General features: G+C 50.6%; 1 protein-coding gene across 1 annotated transcript; it reads right to left on the bottom strand.

Annotated features, from left to right (window-relative positions):
• On the bottom strand, positions 1 to 26,698 carry CYB5B (cytochrome b5 type B). Its single transcript, XM_075939783.2, has 5 exons — positions 26,440 to 26,698; positions 8,819 to 8,947; positions 7,001 to 7,027; positions 1,158 to 1,189; positions 1 to 628 (listed from the first exon to the last, which is right to left on the bottom strand). The coding sequence occupies exons 1-5, from the start codon at positions 26,575 to 26,577 to the stop codon at positions 547 to 549; spliced, it is 408 nt and encodes a 135-aa protein (XP_075795898.1). The 5' UTR covers positions 26,578 to 26,698; the 3' UTR covers positions 1 to 546.
• Between the last annotated feature and the right edge of the window lie 638 nt (positions 26,699 to 27,336).

Raw genomic sequence — 27,336 nt, 5'->3', positions numbered from 1 at the left:
TCATTTTAAAAACATGTATTTGCTTAACCATTTCAAGCCAGCCACCTAGATGAAGACAACAAGAGCCAGAATGTCCTGGTGCTCTTGCCAGTGTCACCTGGACGCCCTGGAGAGCTGTTCTGCTCGGCCGCGGACCACCTGCGCTGGATGGGATTGCAGCCTGCTTGCGGTGGTTTCGACCACGCTCACAGGAAGGCCAGAGGCATTTCCAAGGCTCACCTGCTAGCAGCTGTTCTACGTGGCTGGGGTTAACAACAAGGTGTCCAACGACAAGTTCCCCAGGATTAATTACAGTGAGACAGACTAGACATATCATGGAATAGGAGGACACTGCACCTCACCCTGGGCCCCAACACGTGCAGAGAGGAGGCAGAGCCCAGAGGCAGGACAGGCCCCATCTGACACTAGCGAGGCTCTGCAGACACTACCATTGCTAGACAGACCCAAAAGCAAAGAACAAAATATGCAAAGTCTAGGAAAACCAGCCCCCGGAGATCTTGCTTGCATGCACGTGCTTTCCTGCTTCGAGGTTCCAGCGAGGCCACATCAAGAGGATTTCCCATCCAACATGTAATATCGGTACATTAAGCCTAAGACCAGTGCGCCGACGATGGGGATTAGCCAGAAACTACAGGGGAGTCAAATCAACACACAACACAAAACAGAAGAGAACAGCAAATTAATCATTTATTCCAAACGGCCCACACGCTCAGATCAGGAGGGGTTTGATCTGCGAAACTTTCGGAGACCCCACTGTTTAAGACCGTGGGAGGAGCTCACCTCCAGCCAAGCGTACAAAGGGAGCCTTCCCTATCAGTCATGGAAATCTAGAAACCTGTTCGGACTGTCTATACTTCTCGGACTTCAGCTATACTAGACTGGCCACTAGAAGGCCTACATGTTCGGAAGAGAATGGAGCTTAGGGTGCAGGGACTCGTCTCCATGGGTGGCTACAGATATGAAAGCGGAGGGGAACTGTGGACTCGCACAGAACTCACTGGGCTGCAATTCGGCTACTTATCCTGCAATGGCTGCACTGCATTAAGGTTCTGGGACTTCTGCTCTGTCCCTTGACAAGGCCCAGAATTAATCTGTAACACTGCAGAGTGCCCCGTCCCTCAGACCTCCTCATTCCTGTATCAACAGGGATACCATACCTTGACTGGCTTGCGGTCGTCGTGCTTGGATCCTGAGGAGAGAAAGAGAGAGATACATTGTACAGGCTGTACTCGCAGAACGACAACCCGGAACATGTAGTTGGCTATAGAGAGGGGTCCAGAAAACCCCCCTCACATCTTCCTCCCTTGCCCATCTCTCTCTTCCCCTTCCATAACTGGGTTCTCACTTGCCTCCACTCCCTCCTCAACCTCACACTCAGAACAGTTCCTCTCGAAATACAAGCATGTTCTGATTATACCCAGCCTTAAAAGCCAAACCCACTCTTCACCCCACCTGTCTCTGTACCCTTCTTCCCTTCACCTCTGAACACCCTCTCCACACCCATCACCTCAAACTGTTCTCATTCAAGTGCATCAGCTAGATCCCGCCCCCAGTTTGTCCCCTACACCCAGCATTTGACCAAAACTCCTGTTACCAAGTCTGAATGACTTCCTGGCTAAACTGCTGACCCTGGATTCCATTCTCTTCACACACACGCACGCTTGACATGGTTGGTCTCATCCTCCTCAAACTCTTGCCTCCCTGGGCCTTTGCCTGGTTCTGTTTGATCATTCCTTCAGCATCTTTTCGGGCAGATTCATCTCTTCTCCATCACCCAGTCTCCATGGGCATCTTGCAGGGCTACATCCTCAGTCCCCTCCTCTTTCTCTTTCTCTGGGGGATCGGGTCACACTACTTCATGTGCTACCTTTCCACTCCAGACTTTTGGTTCATTCCTCAAACTCCACCTCTGACGCAGATCTCTCACCAACAACTTGATGGACCCAAAAATAGACTAAAACTGTATCCACGTCCCTACTGACTGACACCAGCAACCTTCTTGTCACTCAGGCACAAGATCTAGAAATGTTCTTCAACTTCTCTTACACCACATGTCCAGGAGGTCTCTAAACCCTAACACTGTCTCCATCAAATTGACAAAACATCACTTCTTGTGTCCAAGCAGCTGAAACTCTTATCCAGGCCTTCATCTCCTGTCTCAGCAGCTGGGACCCCCCGAGCCATCTCTGCTGCCCTCCAGTCTGGTCATAACACACCTTCTGAAGCCAGCTTCCTTGCTTCCATTTCTAACCATATCACATCCTCCTTCTGCAGGTTCCCCTGCTGCACAACCCTCTTCCACCACACCAAGCTTTTTCTCTTTATCACCAAAGCCCTTTACAACTCTGTCTTCCCACATTTCTCTGACTTTCTTGCAATCCCCTAGTGATTACGTTACTGACTATGCACTGTTCCTTCCATAAACAGCTTGACGCTCTGCCAGGTCTCTTCTTATTTATGGGGCTCCCTCCTTGAACTGATCTGCAAGGCTACTACCCTGTTCTCCTTCACATCATTTTTAAAGATCCTTTTCTTCCAGAACACCTACAAGAATTCAGTCAACGATTAATGCCTAGAAGGAGGCAGTTAAGGAAAGTTGAGATTTCGGTTTCAAAACGTTATATATTCTCAGTCTCGCCCTTCTCTTTCATTATAAACAGTTTAGTGCAGGGACCACCTTTATCTCCATGCACAACAGGGTCCCATCTTGATCAGGGCCTTGGGTCACAACTATATGTTATGTAGGACATAGGGATACTATAGCCTTTAAGGGACATGCTGCCACATTGTCCAAGAGAGCCAAAGCCAGTAGCGTAGGGATGCAAGACTTACTGTTTAACTGATAAGCTAATGCTTATTGGTTTTGGTTAACGGTTAAATTCAGTTGTCAGGACACTGGCCATGCTGGCTGCGGTGATACCAGGAGAGGAGCCTGCAGAGAGAGGCAGCACCCAAAAGCCTAAGGTTAGGAGGACCCTTCCCTCCCCACTCCTACATCCCTGGTAAGACATTTAACTGTGTAACCAACAGAATTTGGATTGGTTACACGGTTAATGTAACCAAATATAAAAAAAATCCCTAGTAACTTGCCCACATAGCAAAGGAAACGTGATTCGCTAAAGCATCAACCTTTGGCTCAGCAAACCAGATACCTCCCAACCAGTACCTGATACTTCAGAGGGAAGCGTCAACATCGGAACAAAAAGGTAACTTTTTTATTTAACGTGGCGCTTGGGAAAGAACGGATCCCAGGATGTCTAACAGGATTCCCACTTAGAGCTTAACTTGCTGTGTCGCACTTGGTATGTCCACAGCATCGTCCAACCCCTTCATTTTTTTGAGCTGAGTTAATTTTCCATAAACACTGAAATGATCAGATAACAAGGAGACACAAAGCCAGCCAGCCCAGGGCTACTGTGGGGTTCTTGAAATATGAGTGTATATAGAAGTGAGGGCATTGACCTTCAGTGGAGGTATGCCACAGTATTAGCCTCCAGTGGAAGACAGTTTCACAAGGCGACTACACCTAGAATCCTTCAATGCTACGGATTTCTATGCTCATTTTTGCAGCTACGGATGTGGATACAAATGCTGTATCCACACAGGACTCTCACAATAAGCATTTGTGCACAGTGTGTTTTCCTTTGACTTAGCATGAAAGTGAGGAGTGATCCTGATTTCATGCTCCTACAACACTTCCCCCTTTCCAGGAGCCTCTACAGTGTCGCATCCTCCTTAAGTTCCCACACCCCTCTAGCCAACATGTTGCCCTTTATGCTGCTTTTCACATTAGGATACTGGTTTAGGTGCAGGGACACCATTATTTGTGCATGATAAGAACTCTGAGCTCCTCAAAAAGGAAGAGATATCAAAGGGGCAACCTCTTTTGTGATCTATTTTCTGTATTATTTTCAGCGTAGGTTATTTTTCAATACACCTGAGTCGCCTACTTGCTCCCCTAGATTGTACAGCACGCTGGACTGCTGTTCTCCACTGAACTAGGGCAGCTGCAGAGACCTCTCTGCTCAGAGTACGCTGCAAGTTCAGAACCCGGCAGAGGGCTGGCCGGTCTGCCCCTCCAGCGAATGTTGTTAGACTGGCCATTTTCCAGAGTGCTGCTCAGTCTTCCAGTTTCTTGAGAGCCCCTTGGGGGCTGCTCACCGGCCAGCATTTGGACATACCTAAAGAGCGCAGTAAGCTGTGAAATGCCTTAAGCTGCTCAGGGTAGGAATGTAAAAAATGGTTAAAAAAGTAACTGTGTAACCATTCAAAACCCTAACGGTTACACGGCTCCATGTGCTGCAGCCTCTGCAATATAAGACTTACAATGCAGAACCTGCAGTGCAGCCAGCTCCCCGGGAGCGGGACCAGCTTATAGTATAAGCCAGCTCCAGGTGTGCTCCGGCTTCCTGCGCTGCAGGCTCAGATAGCTCCCCACACGTACTGGCTCCCAGCCTACTCCTAAGGAGCCGGCGGCACCGTGGGCTCTGCAGCATGAGCTTTATACTGCACAGCCTGCACTGCGGGGAGGCAGCCGGCAAAGAGTTTAACCGTTTGAATGGTTACATTTCTACATTCCTAGCTCAGGTTGGTGCCCATGGCTACACACACACGTATGTGGCTCTGCATCTGCTTACAAAATGGAATGCAAAAGGCCTGGCATTCTCTGTAACGAAGCGGGGGGTTGAGCTGGCTAACGATACTCTCCATGGCTGAACAGAACAAACAGACGTCCCCCTCTCCCTTCCCCTCCCCTCCCCGACAATGGACTGCAGGAAAAGAAGTTGCCTCTCCGTGACATCTAACAAAAGGACTGTCTAAAGCACAGCTGCTATCAGGCCAAGTCTTAGTCAAGCACAAGGAGAAGCCAACTGCAGGACACACATTTAACTCCGCGAGTAGATTCCATTTCTTACATTCCCCACCACCATCCTTTCAAAGGTAGAGTTCCTATGTGCCTCCCCACCCAGCTTCTGGTCCTGGAGTCCCCAGGTTCTCAGCAGAAGCCCTAGAGATGCTAACACAGAATCTGTGATTTCAGGCCAGACCCAGGTGGTTAGGTCTGTCTCCTGGGCTGAATCGGACAACACTAACAGTTCAGTGATCGGGACACCCTGGGTGACGCAAACAGAGGTCTGTGGTTCAAGGTGTGGAAATAACTCAGCTGATGTCAGGGGAGTGAGGTTCAAGTCCCACACTGAGGTGCCACTGATCTTTAGAACAAAAACAAAGTAATAATTTGCTTGCAAGGTTTATTCAGTGCCCCAGTTTGGGTAAACACAAAACCACCAGCTCTGGACGAAACACAGAATAACTTGGTTTTTTTCATGCCGATCCTGAGCCAGAGGCAGCAATGTACACAGTACACGTAGGCCTGGAAAGGTGGGGCTTGCCACATTTTACTAGAACTACTACTGAACTAGTTAGCTGTTTTGACGGTCTCCAGGGGAAACCATGCTTAACTCTCTTTGACTAGAGCAATGAAGGCTGTTGCTCAATTCTTAATCCACTCCCTTAAAGAATCTACACCGGAACCAATACCAGACAGAGTCCACATTTCTCTACAGTCTCTCGGGTAGATGTGCTCACGAAGGTTAGTTTAGGAGCAGACAGTTCACAACCTAGTTTGTTTTTGTGCACAATTATACAAGAGACCTGCGTAGCAGGGTGGATAAAAAAAAACCAATGGTAAAAAAGAATCCAATTTTTAAAATTTAAATTGGATTATTTTGATAAAATGCTTGGGGGAAAAAAACCTATGTAAAGATATGTTTGAGCTTTGATGTATCTTACCTAAAACTATCTCATCATGGAATAGGGATTATAAATTTGAATTCTATAGTAGGAGACAATATATTCTTGTAATGTTTAAGAAAAGTTTTGTAAATGACTAAACTAGGGCATCACTGAGGATTAAAAAAAAGACAAGGCACAATAGATGTTTAGCACTTGTTCAAAGAACCACTTTAATAGTCCTGTAAATGTTTGGTGTACCAGAGCTGAGCATGGAGAGACTGCTGTAGGCATCCTTCCACAGTCAGAACTGCACAGCAACAGCTAACTCCTCTCTTGCTTATGTAAGACCCTCTGGGGACAGACGATGCTAAACATTTGTGCGTCTGAACCAGAACTGTTGGCTGTACTGCTGGTGTGCAACCGAGGCCATCAGACTAAAAGTTATATCTACCACGGAGGCATGCATACCTCCCAGCTCCTCACGCTCAATTTTCCTGAGCGACACACTGGATTGGCAAGGAGAACCCAGAGACATTGGTGGTGTTGGGGGGGGGGGGAAGAGGTAAAAGACAACTAACTCCACAATCTTCTGTTTTAAGCGAAGGACTCTGTCTAGTCGCTCATGCTGAAGTGTCTTGCAAATATTTATTTGCAAAAATAACTTTTCCTGCCAAATAAATGCAGCTAACTTTGTTTAAGATGGTATCTGTGTTGCAGCTCACAGAAACTCTACAGAAGAGGTTAGGAATGGAAGGGAGAGAAAACTGAAAGGGGGGATTTAAATAAAAAGATGGTGATGACTCAAATTAGAATTTGGCAGGACACCAATGCTAACACCCCAGCTCTTGGTTTAAATACCAAGACAGACTCTGGAAGAAAAGCAGCATCCTTCCCCAACTAGAATAAAAATGTAACAACCCTCTAAAGAATAAGCCACATCTCATCTGCAAATCAAGAGACCGTATTTCTCTTCCACTTCAGGTCCAATGTGACAGACCTGGCATGGCCGTGAGCCCCCTCTGCTCCAAAGCAGCAATCTACCAGTAATTTCTCTACTGAACCCATCCACACACACACATCCACAGCCACAGCTTCCTTGGGTCTCTTTACGACAGCGTCCAAGCCCTATGGTTTGTGCAAGGTTTCCCTCTAGGCTAATACCTAACATCCTTTCTAGAAAGAAAATGAAATATCTGCTAATTGAACCCAGCCTAGACTCCTACACATTAAGTTATAGGCAGGAAAAAAACCATTTGCTTCTTACCTTAGAGCCTTCATGTTTACGATCACACTGGCGGTTTTTTGGAGGGGTGGGAGGAGAAGAGAAAAGATGGGAAACATTGTCACTTTGCCTTTTGGAAAGGAGTTTGCAAACATCACAAAAGAATCAGCATGCACCCGCCAACATCACCTGGGCAACTGCCTGGAATATTTCAACTCCAGCTCCCAGCTGTGACCAGGAGCTGCAGAAGAAGTGGGGCCACTGGAATCTAAAAAGAGCCCTGCCCCTATGCTGTCCCTTCCCCACAGGCCCCGCACCCCATCTCCCCATTCCCTTCTCTCCCCTTCCCCTACACTATTGCTCAGCCTTATGGCCAGCAAAAAGTGGAAGGACACAGCCTTCCTATTTCTAAAAGTGATGGGGCCATGGCTCCCTGGCCCCCCCATTCTGTCCCCCAGGCTGTAAGGAAGGCCTTGATATCTGAAAGGCAAAGTCTTCACAGGAAGTTTAATCACAAAGCAGGTAGAATGCAGGGTCCACAGCATGAGCGGTCTCGTCTTAACCCCCCGGCCCGCAAGGCAAGGAGTTCAGACCCATCACCTGCAGTCAGCCACCCCAAGGAATTTCTTTAAGGGGCCATGATGGGGTAAACTCCCACACTGGCCCTACAGGAGCTGAACTGGGCCAGGTGGGGGGTTGATCCGCTAATAGGCTGCAAACCGGGGAGCTTTAGGCTGGAGGCAGTTAGGGTATGTCTACACTACCACCCTAGTTCGAAGTAGGGTGGTAATATAGGCAACCGGAGTTGCAAATGAAGCCTGGGATTTGAATTTCCCGGGCTTCATTTGCATAAAGCCGGATGCCGCCATTTTTAAATGTCCGCTAATGCGGACTCCGTGCCGCGTGTAGCTACACGCGGCACGAACTAGGTAGTTCGGACTAGGCTTCCTAGTCCGAACTACCGTTACTCCTCGAGGAGTTTCATGAAGAGTAGCGGTAGTTCGGAATAGGAAGCCTAGTCCGAACTATCTAGTCCGTGCCGCATGTAGCCGCGCGGCACGGAGTCCGCATTAGCGGACATTTAAAAATGGCGGCGTCCGGCTTTATGCAAATGAAGCCTGGGAAATTCAAATCCCGGGCTTCATTTGCAACTCCGGTTGCCTACATTACCACCCTGGTTCGAACTAGGGTGGTAGTGTAGACATACCCTTAGAGAGGCTCATCTGGCCAGCAGCAGGCTGGGCTGGTAAAGCCAGGTAACGGGTTACGTACTGGGTGGCTAGGAGAGGCAGGCAGCAGTCTCTCCATGAGAAGAGGGGGTTCTTGGTGCTGGATCACCCAGAGAGAGAAGGGGAGCCAGACAGGCCCGGAATTGTTGAGCCAAGGGCCCCTGGGCAGGAACCCCGAGAAGGCAGGCATGCTGGGGTTCCCCTACCGGCCTCCGTGGCACAGAACCGAGGCACTGAAGGGGCAGACTGCCTAGTGCCGCTGCAGGACTGAACCCTGGAAGGAGGAATGCGGGGGGGGACCTAGCTGGAGCACTAAGTCACACAGGACTAAGTCCCATGCTGTGAGTCCTGGAGCGAAAGCAGTGGCAGAGCCGGAATGATGATGTGACCGTGGCCAGGGACTCTGGCCTCAAGCACCAACCCGAAGGTGACCAGCAGGAGGCGCCAGCCCAGCAGCGAGTGGTGCGCCCTATCTCTGGATGGGGCGAGTTAGTTTGATTTTAATCTCTGGCCTACGTTTCGGGGTTGGTTTGGTGTTTGGGTGGAGAAAGGAGGTACACAGCAACTCCACATTGCCAGGACAGATCTCAATCCAGCTCCCCCGGATTGGTCACACTCAGCTGTTCCTCACCGGATGAACCTCTCCTATGAGGTACTGACTGAGCATTTCCCTGGCGTCTGTGGAGTGCCCAACATCCTCAAAGCTCTCTGTGGCATCCCTGCCAGCCTGCTCGAGCAAAACCTCCTCTCCGCCTGGATGCTGGAAAAGAAGGAATTCAGTGAGCTCAGGGGTGAGGGATAAAAAGCAATGCCAAGAACTCCAATCCCCTCCCCCAAGGACACAAGGTCCAACGCTGCAAACATGCCCCTACCTTTCGGTTCAGCACAGCCCCCGCAGAAGAGCACAAGATAACGCCAATAAAGAGCTAAGCGTGCAACCACCCCTTCAGGCAGTCATGAGTCAGACGAGAGCACTGCAGGGTCTGGCAAACACCTGGAATCCAGCCGCACCGGCTTTACAGGCAGCAATTCCCCAACATCCCCAAGGAGCCACTGACTTGGCCCGCTCAGTCACATCTGCGCCGTAGGCCCCAAGGCTCGGAGGCAAGTCGGGCTGGTCTGACTCCTGATGCACCTAGATGTATGTTCATGCAGCAGCACAGTGTATGCGGTGACCAGTTCCTCTCTAGAGGAGAGCCAACACCACACAAGCACAGGGGCCCCAACCAGCTGAGTACACTCTAGCCGTGAGCATGCCAGATCTAGGCATAGGTGAGAGAGCCCCTCCTCATGACTGTCACAGCACACGCAGGGCAGGCCAGGCACTCCTGACTGCAGAGAACGCTTTCCCACCGGGTGCTTTTCCTTTTCGTTCCATGCAGGAGGCATTATTTCATCCCCCCTGCTACAGAAGGGCTGAGACTTGCTTGTTCTAAGATGCTCTCCTCCTGGATGTCAGTGGAGGCAGCAATGCTATTCCCTCTCCCCAGGGCGCTGCAATCAAAGGGTCTTGGTCTGCTGTAATCTTTCCACTGCAGGAACAAGACCAGAGGGCCAAGCTTGCCAATGGCATAAGCTAACATGCTAGTGACCGCCTTGGAGCAGCCTGCATTTGGCCCCGTCTGAAATCCAGCCAGGGCAAACACTCAGCAGCCGGGGCAGCGGAGGCCCTGCACAGCAGTTTTACTGTTTACATAGAGATGTAAAAAGGTCAGTGAAGCCTTGATAATCTCGGTGGTTACGCGCGCAGCAGGCTCTGCAGTGCAAAGCTTAAACAGGCTTTATACGGTGGAGCCTGCAGCGAAGCCTCCCCAGGAGCAGGGCGGCCCAGTCCTGCTGTCTCCACTCCCAGGGAGGAAGCGTCCCTACCGAAGAGAAACCGCCTCCCCGGGAGCGGTGCCAGAAGGAGCTCCCAGCCCCTCGGGAGTGGGACCAGCAGCCCCTGCTCCCCACTCCTGGGTAGCCAGTGTGTAACCTGCGGGGGGCGTCCAAGAGGAGCCCTTGCCTCCAGCGAGATTTGCAGGGCTAGAGCAGCTTCCTGCCCAGGCTGGGTGGGGGAGCTGCTCCGGCCCCTGCAGCTAACTGGCACCGGTGAGCATTTCCTGTTTGGGGCGATGCTTCCCGGTTAAGCCACGAACCTTTCCCGTCCCTAGTGTGCAACAGACGGATTTTAAAAGCCTGCCCCTGAAGCATCACAGAGGAGATGCTGGGAGGGAGGGAGTCAGAGGGCTCCTGATGACCGCAGGTCCCAGCGTAGAGTCACAGAACTGGAAGGAACCTTGAGAGATCAAGTTCAGTCCCCTGCATTCTAGGCAGGACCAGTCAGGGGGCAGCAAGCTTTCCCAAGTGGCGTGCCATGATGGAGCCCTCCTGCTTTGTAACCCTCCAAGCAGGGCACGTGGTGGAGAGAGCTTCCCACCTCCTCCCCCGACCTCCTGCCCTGGGCGCCGCGCTGGCTTTTCCTGTGGGGGAAGGGAAGAGCAGCTCACATTTCTTGCACGGAGCCTCGGGGCTTTCCCCCTCCCTCCACAGGAAGCCAGCACTGGCTCCAGTCTCGCGGGGGGCGTGATGCTGGGTCTCCAGCACGGGCTGGGGTCAGGGAAATGGGTGAAGCGGAGGCAGGTGGGTGACCCTTGGGTGTCCAGCCCTACTGGGTGCGGGGTGCCGGTCCATGGCACCTTTTCCTCTCCTTCAGCCACTCCTGCTGCCATCCAGCCCTGGAGCCGCAGCCCTGACACTCTAGCACTGTGGTTCTCAAACTTTTTGGTCCTTGGACCTCCTGACTCAATGCAAACCTTTCCGCAGACCACCAGCTGCTAATGGAAACTCACCGTTCATTACATCCAAGCCATTTTGCTAGTGCTGCAGCTAAGGAGAATGGCTTAATTTAAATTATTAAACAGATTAAGCATTTTAACTTTCTCATGTTAGTTTATCAAACTTCATTTTAAATAAAGTAAAATATTAATTTACGTCCAGCACAAAAGGTTTCCATGTTTTCTTTATTTATGGCAGGGTAGGGAACTTTTTTTGGGTCGGAGGCCACTGACCCACAGAAAAATCAGTTAGGGACCACACAAGTGAGAAGCAAAAAAACTCCTCCAAAAACCCCCAACCCTCACTGATGTGGCCCCCAACTGAGACACCTCACTCCTCTGGTGCTCCCCAAGAGGGGCGAGGGGAAGGAACAGGGGGGACGGAAGTTCAGGGCTTCCCATAGACTAGATTTACTCTCCTGGGGTTCTGGAGATAGTGGATTTTGTGGACCCCCTTAGGCTCTGTGGTGGGGACAAAAATGAGGGGTTCATTGTGCAGGACAGGGCTGCCAGCAAGTGGGATAGGGATGGGGTGCAGGATCTGGGTGGGAGGTGGGGCGCAGGAGGGAGGGAGGGAGGTTTGGGTGGGAGGTAGGAAGCAGAAGCAACCTGGGAGTAGGGTGTCTGGACAGGGGGAGGGAACAAGAGCAAGGGAGGGTGCAGTGTGTGGCCAGAAGGGAGGGTGCCGGAGCAAGCTGGGGGTGTGGAGTCTTGGGAGGAGGGAGAAGGAAATGAGTGGGAGGGATTGAGGTGTAGGGATTTGAGCATAAGGGTGGGGGGACACTTACCTGACTTCCGTGGGGAGGGGGTCACACTTTACCATGTGCCCCAGGTCCTACGATCTCTGAGCCTGACCCCAACACTCTCCAGTCCTCAATTCCCCCATTACCTCCTCACTCCAGCCCCCGCTTCTCCCCACCCCTCCCATGGGGGAAAGGGGTCCCAGTTCTGTGTGGGATCCCTGTGATGCCCGTGGCGGGGGTGAGGAGCCAGGGCAGCTCTTGGGGTTCTGGGGGTGGACTCTCCCACCCCACTGCTTCCTTCTTGCCCCCCCTCCACTGCCTCGTCACCCTACAGCCCTCGACACCCCAGATCCCCTCTATCCATCTTGCATGGTTTCAGCCAGGCCCCAGGAGCGGGGCAGCCTGTTCCTATCCACCCCCTACCTGCAGATCCCCTCATGCCGGCAGGGCTGGGGTGGGTGGAGCAGCAGTGGTGCGACCTCAATCCTGCGCCACTGCCCAGCATTAGGAATGTGAAGGACTAGTCCACTATCTGACAAGCAAATGCTCATCGGACAGTCAACAGGCTAGTCAACTAGTCGCTTACCCCCTTGGTACCTCTACAAGAAAGGGGCAGCAAGGAGAAGGGGGAAAAAGGAGGGGTACTTCAAAGCAGCAGCGCCCGTGGAGCCTGGGGCCAGACCTGGGCTCCAGGTGGTGCTGCCGCTTTGAAAAACACTGCATGAAGCCTGGGGCCAGCTGGGGTGTCCCCCGGCTGCATGTGGCGTTTCAAAGCAGCAGCGCTGCATGGAGCCTGGGGCCAGCAGGGGAGTCCCCAGCTGACCCCGGGCTCCATGCACTGCTGCTACTGCTTTGAGATGCTGTGGGGAGCACGGGGCCAGCAGCGGACTGCCCCACTGGCCCCGTGCTCCCCACAGCGCTTTCGCCCTTGAAGTGTAGCCCCTAGGGCTGTTGCCTCACTTCAAAGGAGGAGGCACCCTATCAACTAATCAAAATGTAACATCCCTGCCTGGGATCCCTGTGCCGCCCAGTGGAAGCAGGAGTGGCTCTTGGGGGCACAGCCCCCCACCCCATTGCTTCCTTCTCCCCCAGCCCCCTGCATGCTGGCGGAGCCGAGACAGGTGGAGCAGCAGCAGTGCGCATGCGGGGACGGGTCTCAATCCTGTCGGGTGGGGGGCTGTCTCGGCTCTGTGCGGGGTCCCTATGCCGCCCGGCGGAGGAGGGTAGGGAACTGGGGCAACTCTTGGGGACACCGGGGTGGATGCAAGTGAGGAGCCAGGTCTGGTCAGGGCTTTCTTAACCTCCCCCCTCCTGTACACCCAGAAGCCGGAGCTGATGTTCCAAGCCTCACGGCTGTGCGGGCTCCCCACTGCATAGGGAAAGAAGGGGGGGCCAAGCTCCCACGGCGCTCAGCGTGGGTCACTCCAATCGGCTCACGTGCCACTTACGGCAGGTGTGCCCTTCGCTGCTGACCCCTGATCTAGACCGCCCCTGAAGGTGTCTGTCTAACCCGCTCTTCAAAATCCCCAGTGAGGAACATTTCCCGACTTCCTAAGCAATTTATTCCAGTGCTGAACCACCCCGACGTTTTTCTTGATGTCCAACTTAAACTTCCCTTGCTGCAGTTTAAGCCCATTGCTTCTTGTCCTGTCCTCAGAGGCCAAGGAGAACAATTTTTCATCCTCCTCTTCCTAACACCCTTTGAGGTATTTGAAAACTGTTCTCATGTCCCCTCTCAGGCTTCTCTAGACTAAACAAACCCAGTTCTTTCAATCTTTCCTCAGAGGTCATGTTTACTAGCTCTGGGAGGGAACTGTGACTTGGGGGAGGAGGGGAGGGAGGGTGCAGAGGGTTTGGATGGTGACCTGGGGCAGGGAGCTGGGGAGAGGGAAGGCCTGGCGTGCCAGTGGCAGGCTGTAGCTGGGAGGTGCTTACCTAGGCAGCTCCTGGCCAGCAGCCCTGCAAGACCCCGAAGCAGGCTCCCTGCCTGCTGCAGCCCCAGGCTGCTCAAAATGGCTGGCTGCTCCCTGCGGCTCTCGCTCTGGGCACCAGAGAGAGGGGGAGGCTTCACACGCTGCCCCTACTCCCAGCAAAATCTCTCAGCTCCCACCGGCCAGTTCCACAAAGCCTCCCTCTCCGCACTGCGCCCCATGCCCAGAGCAGACAGACACAGGATGCAGCCGGCTGTTTAAAGTGGCATGGGGCTGCTCCGGAGTGGCTGGCTGCTCTGCGCCTGAGGGTCCCGGCAGGGGGCGGCCTGTGGCCAGAAGCAGCAGCCGGATCTTACCCACGCCTGCCGTAGCTACAGAATACGGCTTCACGATAAGCCCTGACTCAGCACACGTCAGTTCCCCTTCTCGAAAACAAGCAACACCCCTGCCCACTGCAGAAACAGGCTGTGAGGAAAAATCCAGTAAAGACTGCAAGCCCCCCCAGGATGTCCATGAGCACCTTAGCGAGGCAGACCTCCAACGGGGACTGGGTGGGGCAGGGTGCAAGTTAAATGCCCCAAATGGTAGCCCTGCACGTGGGGGCCAGAGGGCTATGCAGGACAGGGCTACTCACATTTAACAGTGCTAATCAAAAGGTGAATGTATCTCTACTCCTGACAGACCAGTTCAGCCCATAACTGGTAAGTTAACCCTCAGCAGTTCACCGATCACCTATATTTAGAGAGACAGGCTTAGTTTTCATGGCTCCTGCGGTTGCAGCAGTTATACCACTGAAACCTGCATTCTGGGCTTATTTTGTTTCAAGTGGGGCATGAACTGCCCTTTTGCTATTTGGCAGGGATTTATGGAAATGGCTCTGCTTCATCTCATGCACACCAGGCATACCCCCTGCAGCATGGCCAGCTCTGGGAGAGACACCAACTCACTCAGGGGCTTCAGATGCAATCTGAGGCGCTCCCTTGGCCCATCTCCCCATGTTCTTAATGACCTGATGGACTTTTGCCATGTGCCAAGTCCAATGTCTTAGAGCTTCTATTGTGTAATCAGCAACACAACACGATCAACACAGTGGAAAACAATCCATACTGCAACTGACTCACTTCAGACAGACTGACCAGCCCCTGACCCACAGTGTCTGGTTTGCAGGAACCAGCGCAGCCTCTCGGAGATTATGCAATAGCCCTGCAATAGCACTTCAGTGAGCTCAGCAAATCTGGACAAATAACATGTGCCAAGGGCTAGAACAGGCAGCAATTAGCAATTGTCCCACCGATTACAGAGGATTGAGGGGAAACGTTTCATGCTGAATCTGTGACTTCTGCGGTTACAGCAATTCAGAGATCCAATGCAGAACACTTTATCAGACACTGGATCTGAATCTGGCTCTCCATCAAGCTAACAAGGGGAAAACTTGCTCTTGCCTGTAAAATAAAAATCTACACTCAAGAGTTGAATGGTGAAAAGTTGAACTTGTTGGGTCATTAGCTTGCATCCATCATCTTTTCAGTAAGAGCCTGTGACAAGCCCCCTCCCCCCCCCACCACCCACCCCGTGCTTTATGAAATGGACTTATGGACATGAATATACAGAACTCAAAAGTGTATTGAGCAAATTTTTTCCTGTAACCCACCGATCTTCGTGTCACGACCTGCTGGTTCTGTTTATCTTTCTTTGATGTATGTATCATTTTTGGGTGTAAAATTAGACACATGGAGTGGGGAATACTTGGTGGGTTTCAAATGTGTGAATGAGAGAAATGGACGGTGCTACCCTCAACTGTTAAACCATCTCTTCTGTCCTTCAGTCTGAGCAGTGGCTGGTAGCGAGTGGCCTCAACTGTTTAACAAAAGGAATAGGAAAGTAGAGACCTTGGTCTTTTGGCTGGGCTGCACCTGAAGGAAGGAGCAGAAGACCCCAGGGTGGGGAAGAGGGACCTGGTTCGGAGGGGCAGCTGGAAAAGAGGTTTTAGGGGGAGTTGGAAGAGTTTGAACTGAGGTGTCAGTGAAGAATTAGCCAAGCGGTTTTGTTTCTTTTGATTTGTAACTTACTTTGCTCTGCCTGGTCTCATTTATTCCCACTTCAATCCTGCTGCTTCCACTTTAGAATATCATGTTTATTTTCTATCAAACGCAGTGTAAATAATTGTTACCTGGGGGGAACCAGTGTGGACATTCCCCCTTTCATTGTTCCAGGGGCGCCCCTATTCTCTGGGGTCTGATCCCATCTGGGGAGTGCTCTCAGGAGGATGGGCCCAACTGCTCTCTCCTCAGACCTGAAGTGGTTCAGTGTCTGGGCAGGGACCTCAGCCCGGGGCCTTGGCTGGGGGAGACCAGTGGAGCTGGCGTAGCAGGACCGGGCGGTGAGGAGCCCCAGAGAGTGGGAAGGCGAGTGGCAGTGGCCGTGTCAGCTCCCCAGGAAGCATCCCCGAGAGGTCGTCTGTGACTGCCCCCCGTCACAGAGCTGTAGCGTAGATGCAAGAATAGCCTACATTACAACAGATTTGCAATACCAAAGCAGGTACAGCTACACGAGAAAATGCTCCAGTGCAGACACAGTTTATGCCATGAGGGGAAGAGAGTGCTTTTGCCAGTGCAGTTCACAGCAGTACCATGAGAGAAAAATCTGTCTGCATATTTTGGAAATGTACATCTGTCTGAGAATCTGTTCGTTCAAGAACTCTTCCTAGACCTGGGTGGGCAAAATCATACCTGGGGGATGGATCCACTTGCTCCATTGTGCAGCCGAGCTGCTTCCGAGTCTCCTTCTAGCTGTGCACAATGGGTGGGGGAGGAGGATGGAGGGGAGAGGGTAGGCTGGAGTCAGACTATTCACCTGTCCCTGTACTCCATGTCTGCAGAGATGGGGCAGGGAAGGAGGCGGCACACAGCGGAGCTGCTCCAACCTGAAGTATGGATGGTGACTCAGGAGTACAGAGCAGGGGAGAAGACAGACAACAGAGCAGGATGGATGGTCATTAGAGACAGCGCGTGGCTTCTCTCAGAGACTTACCCAGCAGCAGCCAACACACATACACTGTCACCCCCCCAGCCTGTGCCAGTCACTGTTACATACACACTGCCACACAATGTCACAAAGTCTGTCTCACACACACACACACACACACACACACACAGTGTCCCTTTCATACTCACACGCTCTGTCTCTCTCTGCAGCCCCCGCTCACCCCTTCTGCCAGAGACCCCTCCACCCCGAACCACAACTTGTGAAGTGGCCCTCCTGCACAAATTATTGCCTGCACCTCAACTAGATCGGTGTTTCTTAAACTATGTTCTGCGGAACGCAGGTGTTCCGTGAACAACTCGCCGGTGTGCCACGACCTCTTCTTTATTTTGGTCTTTTTTCGTGTGACAACCTTTTTTTTTTTTTAAAAGAAAATTTTCCATGGGTGTTCCACATAAAAAAATATTATTGTTTGGTGTTGCATGGTCTCAAAATGTTTGAGAAACACTGATCTAGATAATCCCTCATACATGTCTTTCTAGCCCATGGGTTCCCAAACTGGGGGGCGTGAGGGACCCAACCACATGCATCCACCAATCCCACTCCAAGTTTTGCTGCTTTTTTTTGGAAGGGGGGGCGCAAATGAGGGTTTCTCAAATATCAAAAAGGGGGCGTGATGCCGAAAAGTTTGGGAACCACTGCTCTAGCCTGCTCTGAAACATCTCCAGTGATGGAGATTCTACAATCTCCCGAGGCGATTTATTCCGGTGCTTAACCACCTCTGACGGTTGGGAATCTAGACCTCCCTTGCTGCAGTTTAAGCCCATTGCTTCTTGTCCTATCCTCAGAGGCCAAGAAGAACAATTTTTCCTCCCTCCTTCTTGTAACAGTCTTTTAGGTACTTGAAGACTGCTATCACGTCCTCTCTCAGTCGTCTCTTTTCCTAGACAAATGGGAGGATTGGGCCAAAGGAAATCTGATGAAGTTCAACAAGAACAAGTGCAGAGTCCTATACTCAGGACAGAAGAATCCCAAGCACTATTACAGGCTGTAGACTAACTGGCTAGGCAGCAGTTCTGCAGAAAAGGACCTGGGGATGCCAGTGGATGAGAAGCTGAATATGAGTCAACAGTGTGCCCTTGCAGCCAAGAAGGCTAACGCCATATTGGGGTACACTAGGAGGAGCATTGCCAGCAGACCTAGAGAAATGATTATTCCCCTTTATTCGGCACTGATGAGGCCACATCTGGAGTATTGTGTCCAGTTCTGGACCCCCCACTACATAAAGGATATGGATGCATTGGAGAGGGTCCAGCGGAGGGCAACCAAAATGATTGGGGGGCTGGAGCACATGACTTAGGAGGAGACTCTGAGGGACTTAGGCTTGTTTCGTCTGCAGATGAGAAGGAGGGAGGATTTGACAGCACCCTTTAACTACTTGATGGGGGGTTCCAAAGAGAATGGAGAGAGGTTTGTTCCCAGTGGGGGCAGATGGCAGAACAAGGAGCAATGGTCTCACGTTGTAGTGGGGGAGGTCTAGGTTGGACATTAGGAAAAACTATTTTCATAGGAAGGTGGTGAATCACTGGGATGGCTCCCTAGGGAGAGGATGGAATTTCCATCACTAGAGGTTTTTAACTCCCAGCTTGACAAAGCCCTGGCTGGGATGATTGAGTTGGGATTGGTCCTGCTTTGGGCAGGGGATTGGAGTCGATGACTCCTGAGGTCTCTGCCAACTGTAGGATTCTAAATAAACCCAGTTCTTTCAGTCTTCTCTCATATGTCATGTTTTCTGGACCTTTATGGCTTATTTTAGGGGAGCTTTCTTGTTCTAAGCATGCCAGCTTTACCAGAGCCACTAAATCAAACTCCAGAAGATCAATTGCAGCAGCACCAGTCTTCTCTGTAGCGAAGACATGGCCTGACATAGCTACTTTATTAGAAGTCTGCAGTATAGACCACACCCAAGACAAGAAAAGATTTCATTTCACTATGAAAGCTGCAAGTAAGTGCAAAACTAATTCAAGCAAAGAAGGGACATAATGCCGAGCTGCACCTCAAAGGGATACACTGGTACTACTTTTTACAAGAGTCTTCCCATAAAATGACCATGAGTATCGTCATTGCACATGCCAAAGGAACATAGCTTGTTTGCATCTCTGGCACCACCAGATCAATCTCTAGCCCAGGGGTAGGGAACATTTCTTGGGGGTGGGGGGGGGCACCGACCCACAGAAAAAAGGTCAGTTGGGGGTTACTCAAAAGTGAGATGCACAGCAAAACGAATCCTCCCCACACACATCAGAGCTTGGGCGACCCTGGGTAGTAGATTTTGTGGCCACCGCATGCTCTCAGATGGGGCCTAAATAAGTTCAGTGTGTGGGAGGGGGCTGCTGGGAAGCAGGCTTAAGGTGTGGAGTCTGGGCAGGAAGGAGGCCACAGAGCTGGAGTGCCAGTTCCCCCCTGTTGAGGGTTGCCTTGAGCTTCAGGGGCTGGATCCAGGCTGGCCATGGGTTCCCCACCCCTGCTCTAGCCAGATCTTTAAGACAGCCTTGCTGGATGTTCATCTATAATTATTTCTGGCAACCTTACTGTACCACCACAGCTTCTGGCACTCAGGCCATTATTGAGTCCTTCACAACAAGTATGCACCGTAATTCATTGGCCTTCCATCCTAATAATATGTCCACACCAAGAAAGATGCCAAAAACAAACCAGTGCTGATGGAGGTGGTTGATAGGTAGAAATATCTTCATTGCAGATCTTGATCTGTCATGTAGCAGCTGACAAAGACAAGCATCAGAGACTTCAATCCAATGCTCTTCAACCTTCATCAGAGCCCTCATTTCCACTTCTCTGGACCCAAGATGGTATAGCCACAGCCCTATAGACCCACTGCTTCATAGTGAGCTTGATGTGCCAATGTGTCCACTGAGGCTAAACAGCCTAGAACACAGTGATGGTTGACTTGCTTCTCCATCACCTGAAGATTCACAACAAAACCTGGTACACTCCACATTGTTTAACTAAGACTGCCATCAATTATGACTTCATTAACAAGCAAAGGTGGTCTACAGTCATGGACATATAAGTTTGCAGAGATGCTGAAATGGGCACTGACCCTCAGCTTCTGCTTACAAAAATGCACCTCTGACTGACATCAGCCAGCTAATACACTGAAACAAGAGCTCTTATTAGAGCCCAGTTAACAGACAATGTCCTGTTCCAAGCAGGTCAAGACTGTCAACAAAGAAAGTGAAACTTTGGTTTCTAACATTTCATCTGATGAAGAATGGCATTGTTTCACATCATCAGTGCTGGCAGCTGCAAGGTTGGTTCTGGGGCCTCAGCCCTTCAAAAATCAACTATGGATCAGTGCATGGCAACTGGAGTGAAGAAAAGAAAAGCGGTGAGACTACAATTTGCATCTTCAAAGACACATTTGTTGCAAGAAAAGCAAAAGTTAAGTGACATGGGTCAAGTCACTGTGTGAGAATAAGGAATCCTATTCTAAACTGGCAGCCTGAGTTGCCCATCACACACAATCTCCAAAGTCTTCACTCAACTGTGCTATATCGGCAGCACCCTCTTGTCCAGCATACGGTATCACTGCGCTGTAGTTAATAAAAAGTTAAAAGTACACTTCCTGGAATGCTTCATACAAAATTATGGCCTCCAGTATCTCAGATGCTGCAAGATGGGGACCAAAAAAGGCTTAGATGTCATTCTGTCTCCCCCATCAGAGACTCTACTAGATTAGTTTTAGTCATCGTCCCCTGGAGTTCAAGCATTGGGCTCATACTTTTAATAATGTTATGTCCGCATAGCCAGTGTTGGTAAATAGACATTTCTGTTCATAGTAAACCCAAGCCAAGTTTAGACAAAGTACAAACAGTCCTGAAAAGGAAGCTGCTGCTTTTTCAATAAAGTGCTTATTTTAGCATTGATTCAGAATGAGGTGATAAATGCATTGCAATGTAGAAGCCAGAAGCTCAGCATGGGTCAGGGTAGCACTGCAGCTGAAATTTTATTCTGAGGTAGGACAAAAACACTGCTGACATTTTATTACCATTTTTGGCCTGCTCAATTACTGACTTCAGTACCAGGCAAATAGGTGAAACTACAGTAAAGAACAGAATTGTCAGATACATAGATGAACATAATTTCTAAGGAAGTCAACATAGTTTTTGTAAATGGAAATCATGCTACATTGATCCACTAGAATTCTTTGAGGGGGTCAACAAGCATGTGGACAAAGGGGATCCAGTGGATATAATGTACTTATATTTCCAGAAAGCCATTGACAAAGTCCCTCATCAAAGGCTCTTAAAGTTAGCTTGCAGTGGGATAAGCGGGAAGGGTCTCTCACAGATTGATAACCGATTAAAGGGTAGGAATAAATGCTCAATTTTCAGAATGGAGAGAGGTAACTAGTATCCCGCAGGGGTCCATACTGGGACCAATGCTATTCAACATATTCATAAATGATCTGGAGGAAGGGGTAAACAATGAGCTGGCAACATTTGCAGATGATACTAAAAAGCTCAAGATAGAAGAAGCTGTGAAAAGCTTCAAAAGGTTCTCACAAAAATGGCAGAGGAAATGTAGTGTTGATAAATGCAAAATAATGTATATTGAAAAACATAATCTCAACTATACATATAGGGCTTGTCTAGACTACGCCGAAGTTCAGAAAGAGGATACGCAAATTCAGTGGTAATTTGCATATCTTCTTCTGATCTCACTTTCGAAAGCAAAGCTTTCAAAAGTGAAAGTAGTTGGGACACGGTTTTTTTAAAAAAAAGCCGTGTAAATCTCATGTTTTGAGGAAGAGCGTTTTTTTGAAAAAAGCGGGGGAATGGGGGGGGGGGGAAGGTTGCCGGAAAAAAAAAAAAAAAAAAAAACAACCATGTCCCAACTACTTTCACTTTCAAAAGCTCTGCTTTTGAAAGCGAGATCGGAAGAAAATATGAAAATTCCCACAGAATTTGCATATCCTCTTTCAGAACTTCGGCATAGCCTAGACATAGCCATAAAATTATGGGGATTAAATTAGCAATTACCACTCAAGAGATATCTTGGAATCATTGTGGATAGTTCTATGAAAACATCAACTTAACATGCAGCAGCAGTCAGAAAAGTAAACATAATGTTGGGAATCATTAAAAAAAGAGATAAAGGCATAAAATATTCTTTTATTCTCTCTATGAGGGGTGGGCAAAAGGGCCTCCCTGGGACCTGGGAGGGGGAGGAAGTGCACAAAATTTCCTCCATCCTGCTTCTAAGAGCCATGCACTCCTGGCAGGGCAAGAGGACACTTCATGCACCTTCCCCACCCCGTTCTGGCCAATCAGGGCTTGGGGACGGAGGAGGGAGGGAATGAATTAAATATCCTCCGCTCTGCAAGGAGCATATGGTGTTTAGAAGCGCCATGCACTCCTAGCAGGGTGGGAGGAGACTTTGTGCGCTCCCCCACCCCCAACGCCTGATTGGCCTGAGGGCAGAAGGGAGAGCGCGCAAAGGCTCCTCCCACCACTATGGGCATGGACACCTAGGGGGAACCTCTCAGGGGGACAAAGACTTCATGCACTCCCCCACCCCCAGATCGATCATGGTCTGTGAGTGGGGAAGCAGGGAAGTATTCTGGCCCCACCCTTTCCTTGTGAGGCCCCACCCTTTTCCGAGTGGCTAGAGGTAAGAATGTTAAATATTGATTAATTTACTAGTCGAGTAGTTGATGGAATTTCCATCAACTACTCGACAGGCACTTCCACATTCCTCCTTTGAAATGTACAAGAGCCCCAGTGGGCGTTTCAAAGCAGCAGCGCCACATGGAGCCCATATGGCATTTCCAAAGAACCCGGAGTCAGGTGGAGAGTCCCCAGCTGATCCTGGGCTCCGTGCGATGCTGCCACTTTGAAATGCTGTGGGAAACCCGGGATCAGCTGGGCACTCCCCAGCTGACCCTGGTCTCTGCGCGGCATTTCCCCAGTGGCCCTCAGGACTCCGCACACTTTGAAACCCTGCAGCGGTGTTTCAAAGGGGCAACGCTGCACAGAGCCCGGGGTCAGCTCCATGCATCACTGCCACTTTGAAACACCATGGTGGCGTTTCAAAGGGGCGGTACCACACGGAGCCCAGGATCAGCTGTGCAGCACTGCCCGTCGGAAACACGACCATGGTGTTTCAAAGCGGCAGCGCTGCATGGAGTCCGTATCCTGGGATCCTTGTGGCGCTGCTGCTTTGAAGTACTCCATCTTCCCCTCCCCTTTGCTGCCTCTGTCTGATAGAGGCAGCAAGGGCAGGGGGGGAAATCTACTAGTCAACTTGACTATCTGATAAACATTTGCTTATTTGATACTCAACTAGTCCTTAACATCCTTATCTTGGGCCACTTCAAAAATTTAAGTGACCCCTGGTAAAAAATGATTGCCCAGCCCTGCTTTATGTAAATCTATGGTACATTCACATCATGAATACTGTGTTCAGGTTTTGTCTCATCTCAAAAAAATGTATTAGAAATGGAAAAAGTTCAGAAAAAGGCAACAAAAATGACTAGGGGGGTATGGGATAGCTGCTATGAGGAGAGAGGACTAATGGACTATATGTCAGAGACCTAAGAAAATGTGACTGGGATGGAGGAAATAAAGAATTTATTTACTTGTTCCCATAACAAGAACTGGAAGTCACCAAACAGGCAGCATGTTTAATACAAACAAAAACTCAAAAGGTAATAACAAAATGTTTTTTAAGTTCATCAGAAGCAGGAAGCCTGCTAAACAGCCAGTGGGGCTCTGGACGATCGAGATACAAAAGGAGCACTTAAAGACGATAAAGTCATTGCAGAGAAACTAAATGAATTCTTTGCTTCAGTCTTCACGGCTGAGGATGTTAGGGAGATTCCCAAACCTGACCCGTCCTTTGTAAGTGACAAATCTGAGGACTTGTCACAGATTGAAGTGTCATTAGAGGAGGTTTTGGAATTAATTGATAAATTTAATGGTAACAAGTCACTGGGACCAGATGGCATTCACCCAAGAGTTCTGAAAGAACTCAAATGTGAAATTGTGCAACTATTAACTATGGTTTGTAACCTATCCTTTAAATCAGCTTCTGTACCCAATGACTGGAAGATAGCTAATGTAATGCCAATATTTAAAAAGGGCTCTAGAGGCGATCCTAGCAATTACAGACCAGTAAGTCTAACGTCAGTACCAGGCAAATTAGTTGAAACAATAGTAAAGAATAAAATTGTCAGACACATAGAAGAACATAATTTGTTGGGCACAAGTCAACATGGTTTCTGTAAAAGGGAATCATGTCTTGCTAATCTATTAGAGTTCTTTGAAGGGGTCAACAAACATGTGGACAAGGGGGATCTAGTAGATATAGTGTACTTAGATTTCCAGAAAGCCTTTGGCAAGGTCCCTCACCAAAGGCTATTACGTAAATTAAATTGTCATGGGATAAGAGGGAAGATCCTTTCATGGACTGATAACTGGTTAAAAGACAGGAAACAAAGGGTACATTTTCAGAATGGAGAGGGGTAACTAGTGGTGTTCCCCAAGGGTCAGTCCTAAGACCAATCCATTTATGAATAAGTCGAATAGATCTGGAGAAAGAGGTAAACAGTGAGGTGGCAAAGTTTGCAGACGAGACTAAACTGCTCAAGATAGTTAAGACCAAAGCAGATGTGAAGAACTTCAAAAAGATCTCACCAAACTAAGTGACTGGGCAACTAAATAGCTAATGAAATGTCATGTGGAGAAATGTAAAGTAATGCACATTGGAAAAAAATAACCCCAACTATACATATAAAATGAGGGGGGCTATTTAACTACAACTAATCAGGAAAGAGATCTTGCAGTCATCGTGGATAGTTCTCTGAAGACATCCACACAGTGTGCAGTGGCAGGCAAAAAAGAAAACATGATGTTAGGAATCATTAAAAAAGGGATAGAGAATAAGACAGAGAATATCTTATTGCCCTTATATAAATCCCTGGTACGCCCACATCTGGACTACTGCGTACAGATGTGGTCTCCTCGTCTCAAAAAAGATATACTGGCATTAGAAAAGGTTCAGAGAAGGGCAACTAAAATGATTAGGGGTTTGGAATGGGTCCCCTATGAGGAGAGATTAAAGAGAATGGGACTTTTCAGCTTGGAAAAGAGGAGACTGAGGGAGGATATGATAGAGGTCTATAAAATCATGAGTGGTGTGGAGAAAGTGAATAAGGAAAAGCTATTTTCTTGTTCCCATAATATAAGAACTAGGGGCCACCAAATGAAACTAATGGGCAGCAGGTTTAAAACAAAGAAAAGGAAGTATTTCTTCACACAGCACATAGTCAATCTGTGGAACTCCTAGTCTGAAGAGGCTGTGAAGTCTAGGACTACACCAGGGTTTAAAAGAGAACTAGATAAATTCATGGAGGTTAGGTCCATAAATGGCTATTAGCCAGTATGGGTAAGGAATGGTGTCCCTAGACTCTGTTTGTCAGAGGGTGGAGATGGATGGCAGGAGAGAGATCGCTTGATCATTCCCTGTTCGATTCACTCCCTCTGGGACACCTGGCATTGGCCACTGTCGGCAGACAGGACACTGGGCTGGATGGGCCTTTGGTCTGACCCAGTATGGCCGTTCTTATGTTCTTAAAAGGAAGTATTTCTTCACACAGAACACAGTCAATCTGTGGGACTACTTGCCAGGGGATGTTGAGAAGACCAGGACTTAAACAGGGTTCAAAAAAGAGCTAGATAAGTTAATGGAAAATAGGTCCATCAATCAGGCAGGATGGGTGGGGATGGTATTTCTAGCCTCTGTTAGTCAGAAGATGGGGACAAGAGATAGGGGAGGGATCACTTGATTACCTGTTCTATTCATTCCCTCTGAGACACCTGGTTGGCCACTGTCAAAACACAGAATACTAGGCTAGATGAAGCTTATCTCTTTCACCAACAGAAGTTGGTCTAGTAAAAGATATTGCCTCATCCACACTGCTTTGCAATTCAGTACAAGTTGCTGTTATACTAATCCATTGAGCTGAAGGGGACCAACATGGAAATGCAAATCCCAGCCTTCAATTTACTACTGCCATCTCCCAGGGAACTCCTAGGTTCACTGAGGTGCTTGGAAAAGCACAAGGAGCCGCGTGATGTGAAGCCACATTTAGCCTGTGTGAAAGGTTTGTGAGGACACGGTTACCTCCACCCCCTCACTTGCTGCGTCTCGCTCAGCCGCCCAGGTGGGTCCTGCTGCACACGTGGGGCGCGCCATGCCCCGGGCCGGGCCCCGTGACCCAGTAATGAACCCCTGTCACGGGACAACCGTCGCCAATAGCCGCCCCCCGGCTGGGCACGGGAGCGACACTACCGCCCCTCGGGGAGACACCTGAGCAGACCCATGAATACGCTGCCCCCAGGGACCCTCCCCAGTCCCCTGAGCCCCCATCTCCAGACTCCCCCTCCCCAGACTCCTCCCCCCCAGAGTCCCCTCCCATCTCCAGACTCCTCCCCCCCAGAACCTCCTCCCATCTCCAGACTCCTCCCCCCCCAGAGTCCCCTCCCATCTCCAGACTCCTCCCCCCCAGAGTCCCCTCCCATCTCCAGACTCCTCCCCCCCAGAGTCCCCTCCCATCTCCAGACTCCTCCCCCCGAGTCCCCTCCATCTCCAGACTCCTCCCCCCGAGTCCCCCCCCACCTCCAAACTCCCCCTCCCCATCCCCTGGGGCCCCGCCCTTGCCTGGCCGGTCCGGCCCCGGCCCCGCTCGGGCCTCACCTCGTCCAGGAAGCGGCTGACGTCGTACACGCGCCCGTGGATCACCAGCCAGGCCTCGCGGCTCGAGTTGCGCTGCGCCACCTCGGCCAGGGTGAAGAAGGGGCCGCCCGCGGCCGCGCCGAGCTGCTCGCTCCCCATCCCGGCTCCTTTAGCGAACGGCGAACGAACTAGGCTCCACGCGGCCGCCGTAGCTAGGCCACACCCCCTTCCCCTTAGCAACCGAGGGGTTATTCCGGGTCTCTGCTCGGTCCGCTCGCTCTCTGCCAATGGGGAAAGAGGAGCGGCCGGCCACTAGCAGCCAGCTGTGGTTCGAGTCCTAGTAGCCAATCAGAGTCGCCCTGTTCCCCACCGCAGCCAATGAAAGGGCGCGAGTCCACAGACTTGACCAATAAGAAGATGAGATGGGGTGTTTGGCGCGAGAGTCGGGAAAAGAGGGGGACGTTCTTCGTCATCCGGGTTCTTCAGGAGTAGCGCCCCCCCCCCCCGCAAAGGGGAAGCGCTGCAGCCTCGGCACCCCCGCACCCGTCCATTCGTTCGCAGGGCCCCTCCCCCACCTCTGTGCAGTGCCTGCCCCCACTCCCTGGCCCCTCCCCCCACCCATATCTGGGCCCCTCCCCCACCTCTGTGCAGTGCCTGCCCCCACTCCCTGGCCCCTCCCCCCACCCATATCTGGGCCCCTCCCCCCTCTGCGATGCCTGCCCCCACTCCCTGACCCCTCCCCCCACCCATCTCTGGGCCCCTCCCCCCTCTCTGCGGTGCCTGCCCCCACTCCCTGACCCCTCCCCCCACCCATATCTGGGCCCCTCCCCCCTCTGCGATGCCTGCCCCCACTCCCTGGCCCCTCCCCCCACCCATCTCTGGGCCCCTCCCCTCTCTCTGCGGTGCCTGCCCCCACTC

The sequence above is a fragment of the Pelodiscus sinensis genome, chromosome 12, assembly GCF_052426305.1.
Source record: "Pelodiscus sinensis isolate ZL-2025 chromosome 12, ASM5242630v1, whole genome shotgun sequence".
NCBI classification, from domain to species: domain Eukaryota; kingdom Metazoa; phylum Chordata; order Testudines; family Trionychidae; genus Pelodiscus; species Pelodiscus sinensis.
This window is presented reverse-complemented; position numbering and strand designations above follow the sequence as displayed.

Excerpts from the sequence above, each read along its gene's own strand:
- CYB5B (XM_075939783.2), bottom strand. The coding sequence starts at position 26,577 with ATGGGGAGCGAGCAGCTCGGCGCGGCCGCGGGCGGCCCCTTCTTCACC. Across the intron at positions 8,948-26,439 it reads TCAGCCGCTTCCTGGACGAG|CATCCAGGCGGAGAGGAGGT; the intron begins GTGAGGCCCGAG and ends CTTCTTTTCCAG. Across the intron at positions 7,028-8,818 it reads TCATAGGAGAGGTTCATCCG|TGTGATCGTAAACATGAAGG; the intron begins GTGAGGAACAGC and ends AAAAACCGCCAG.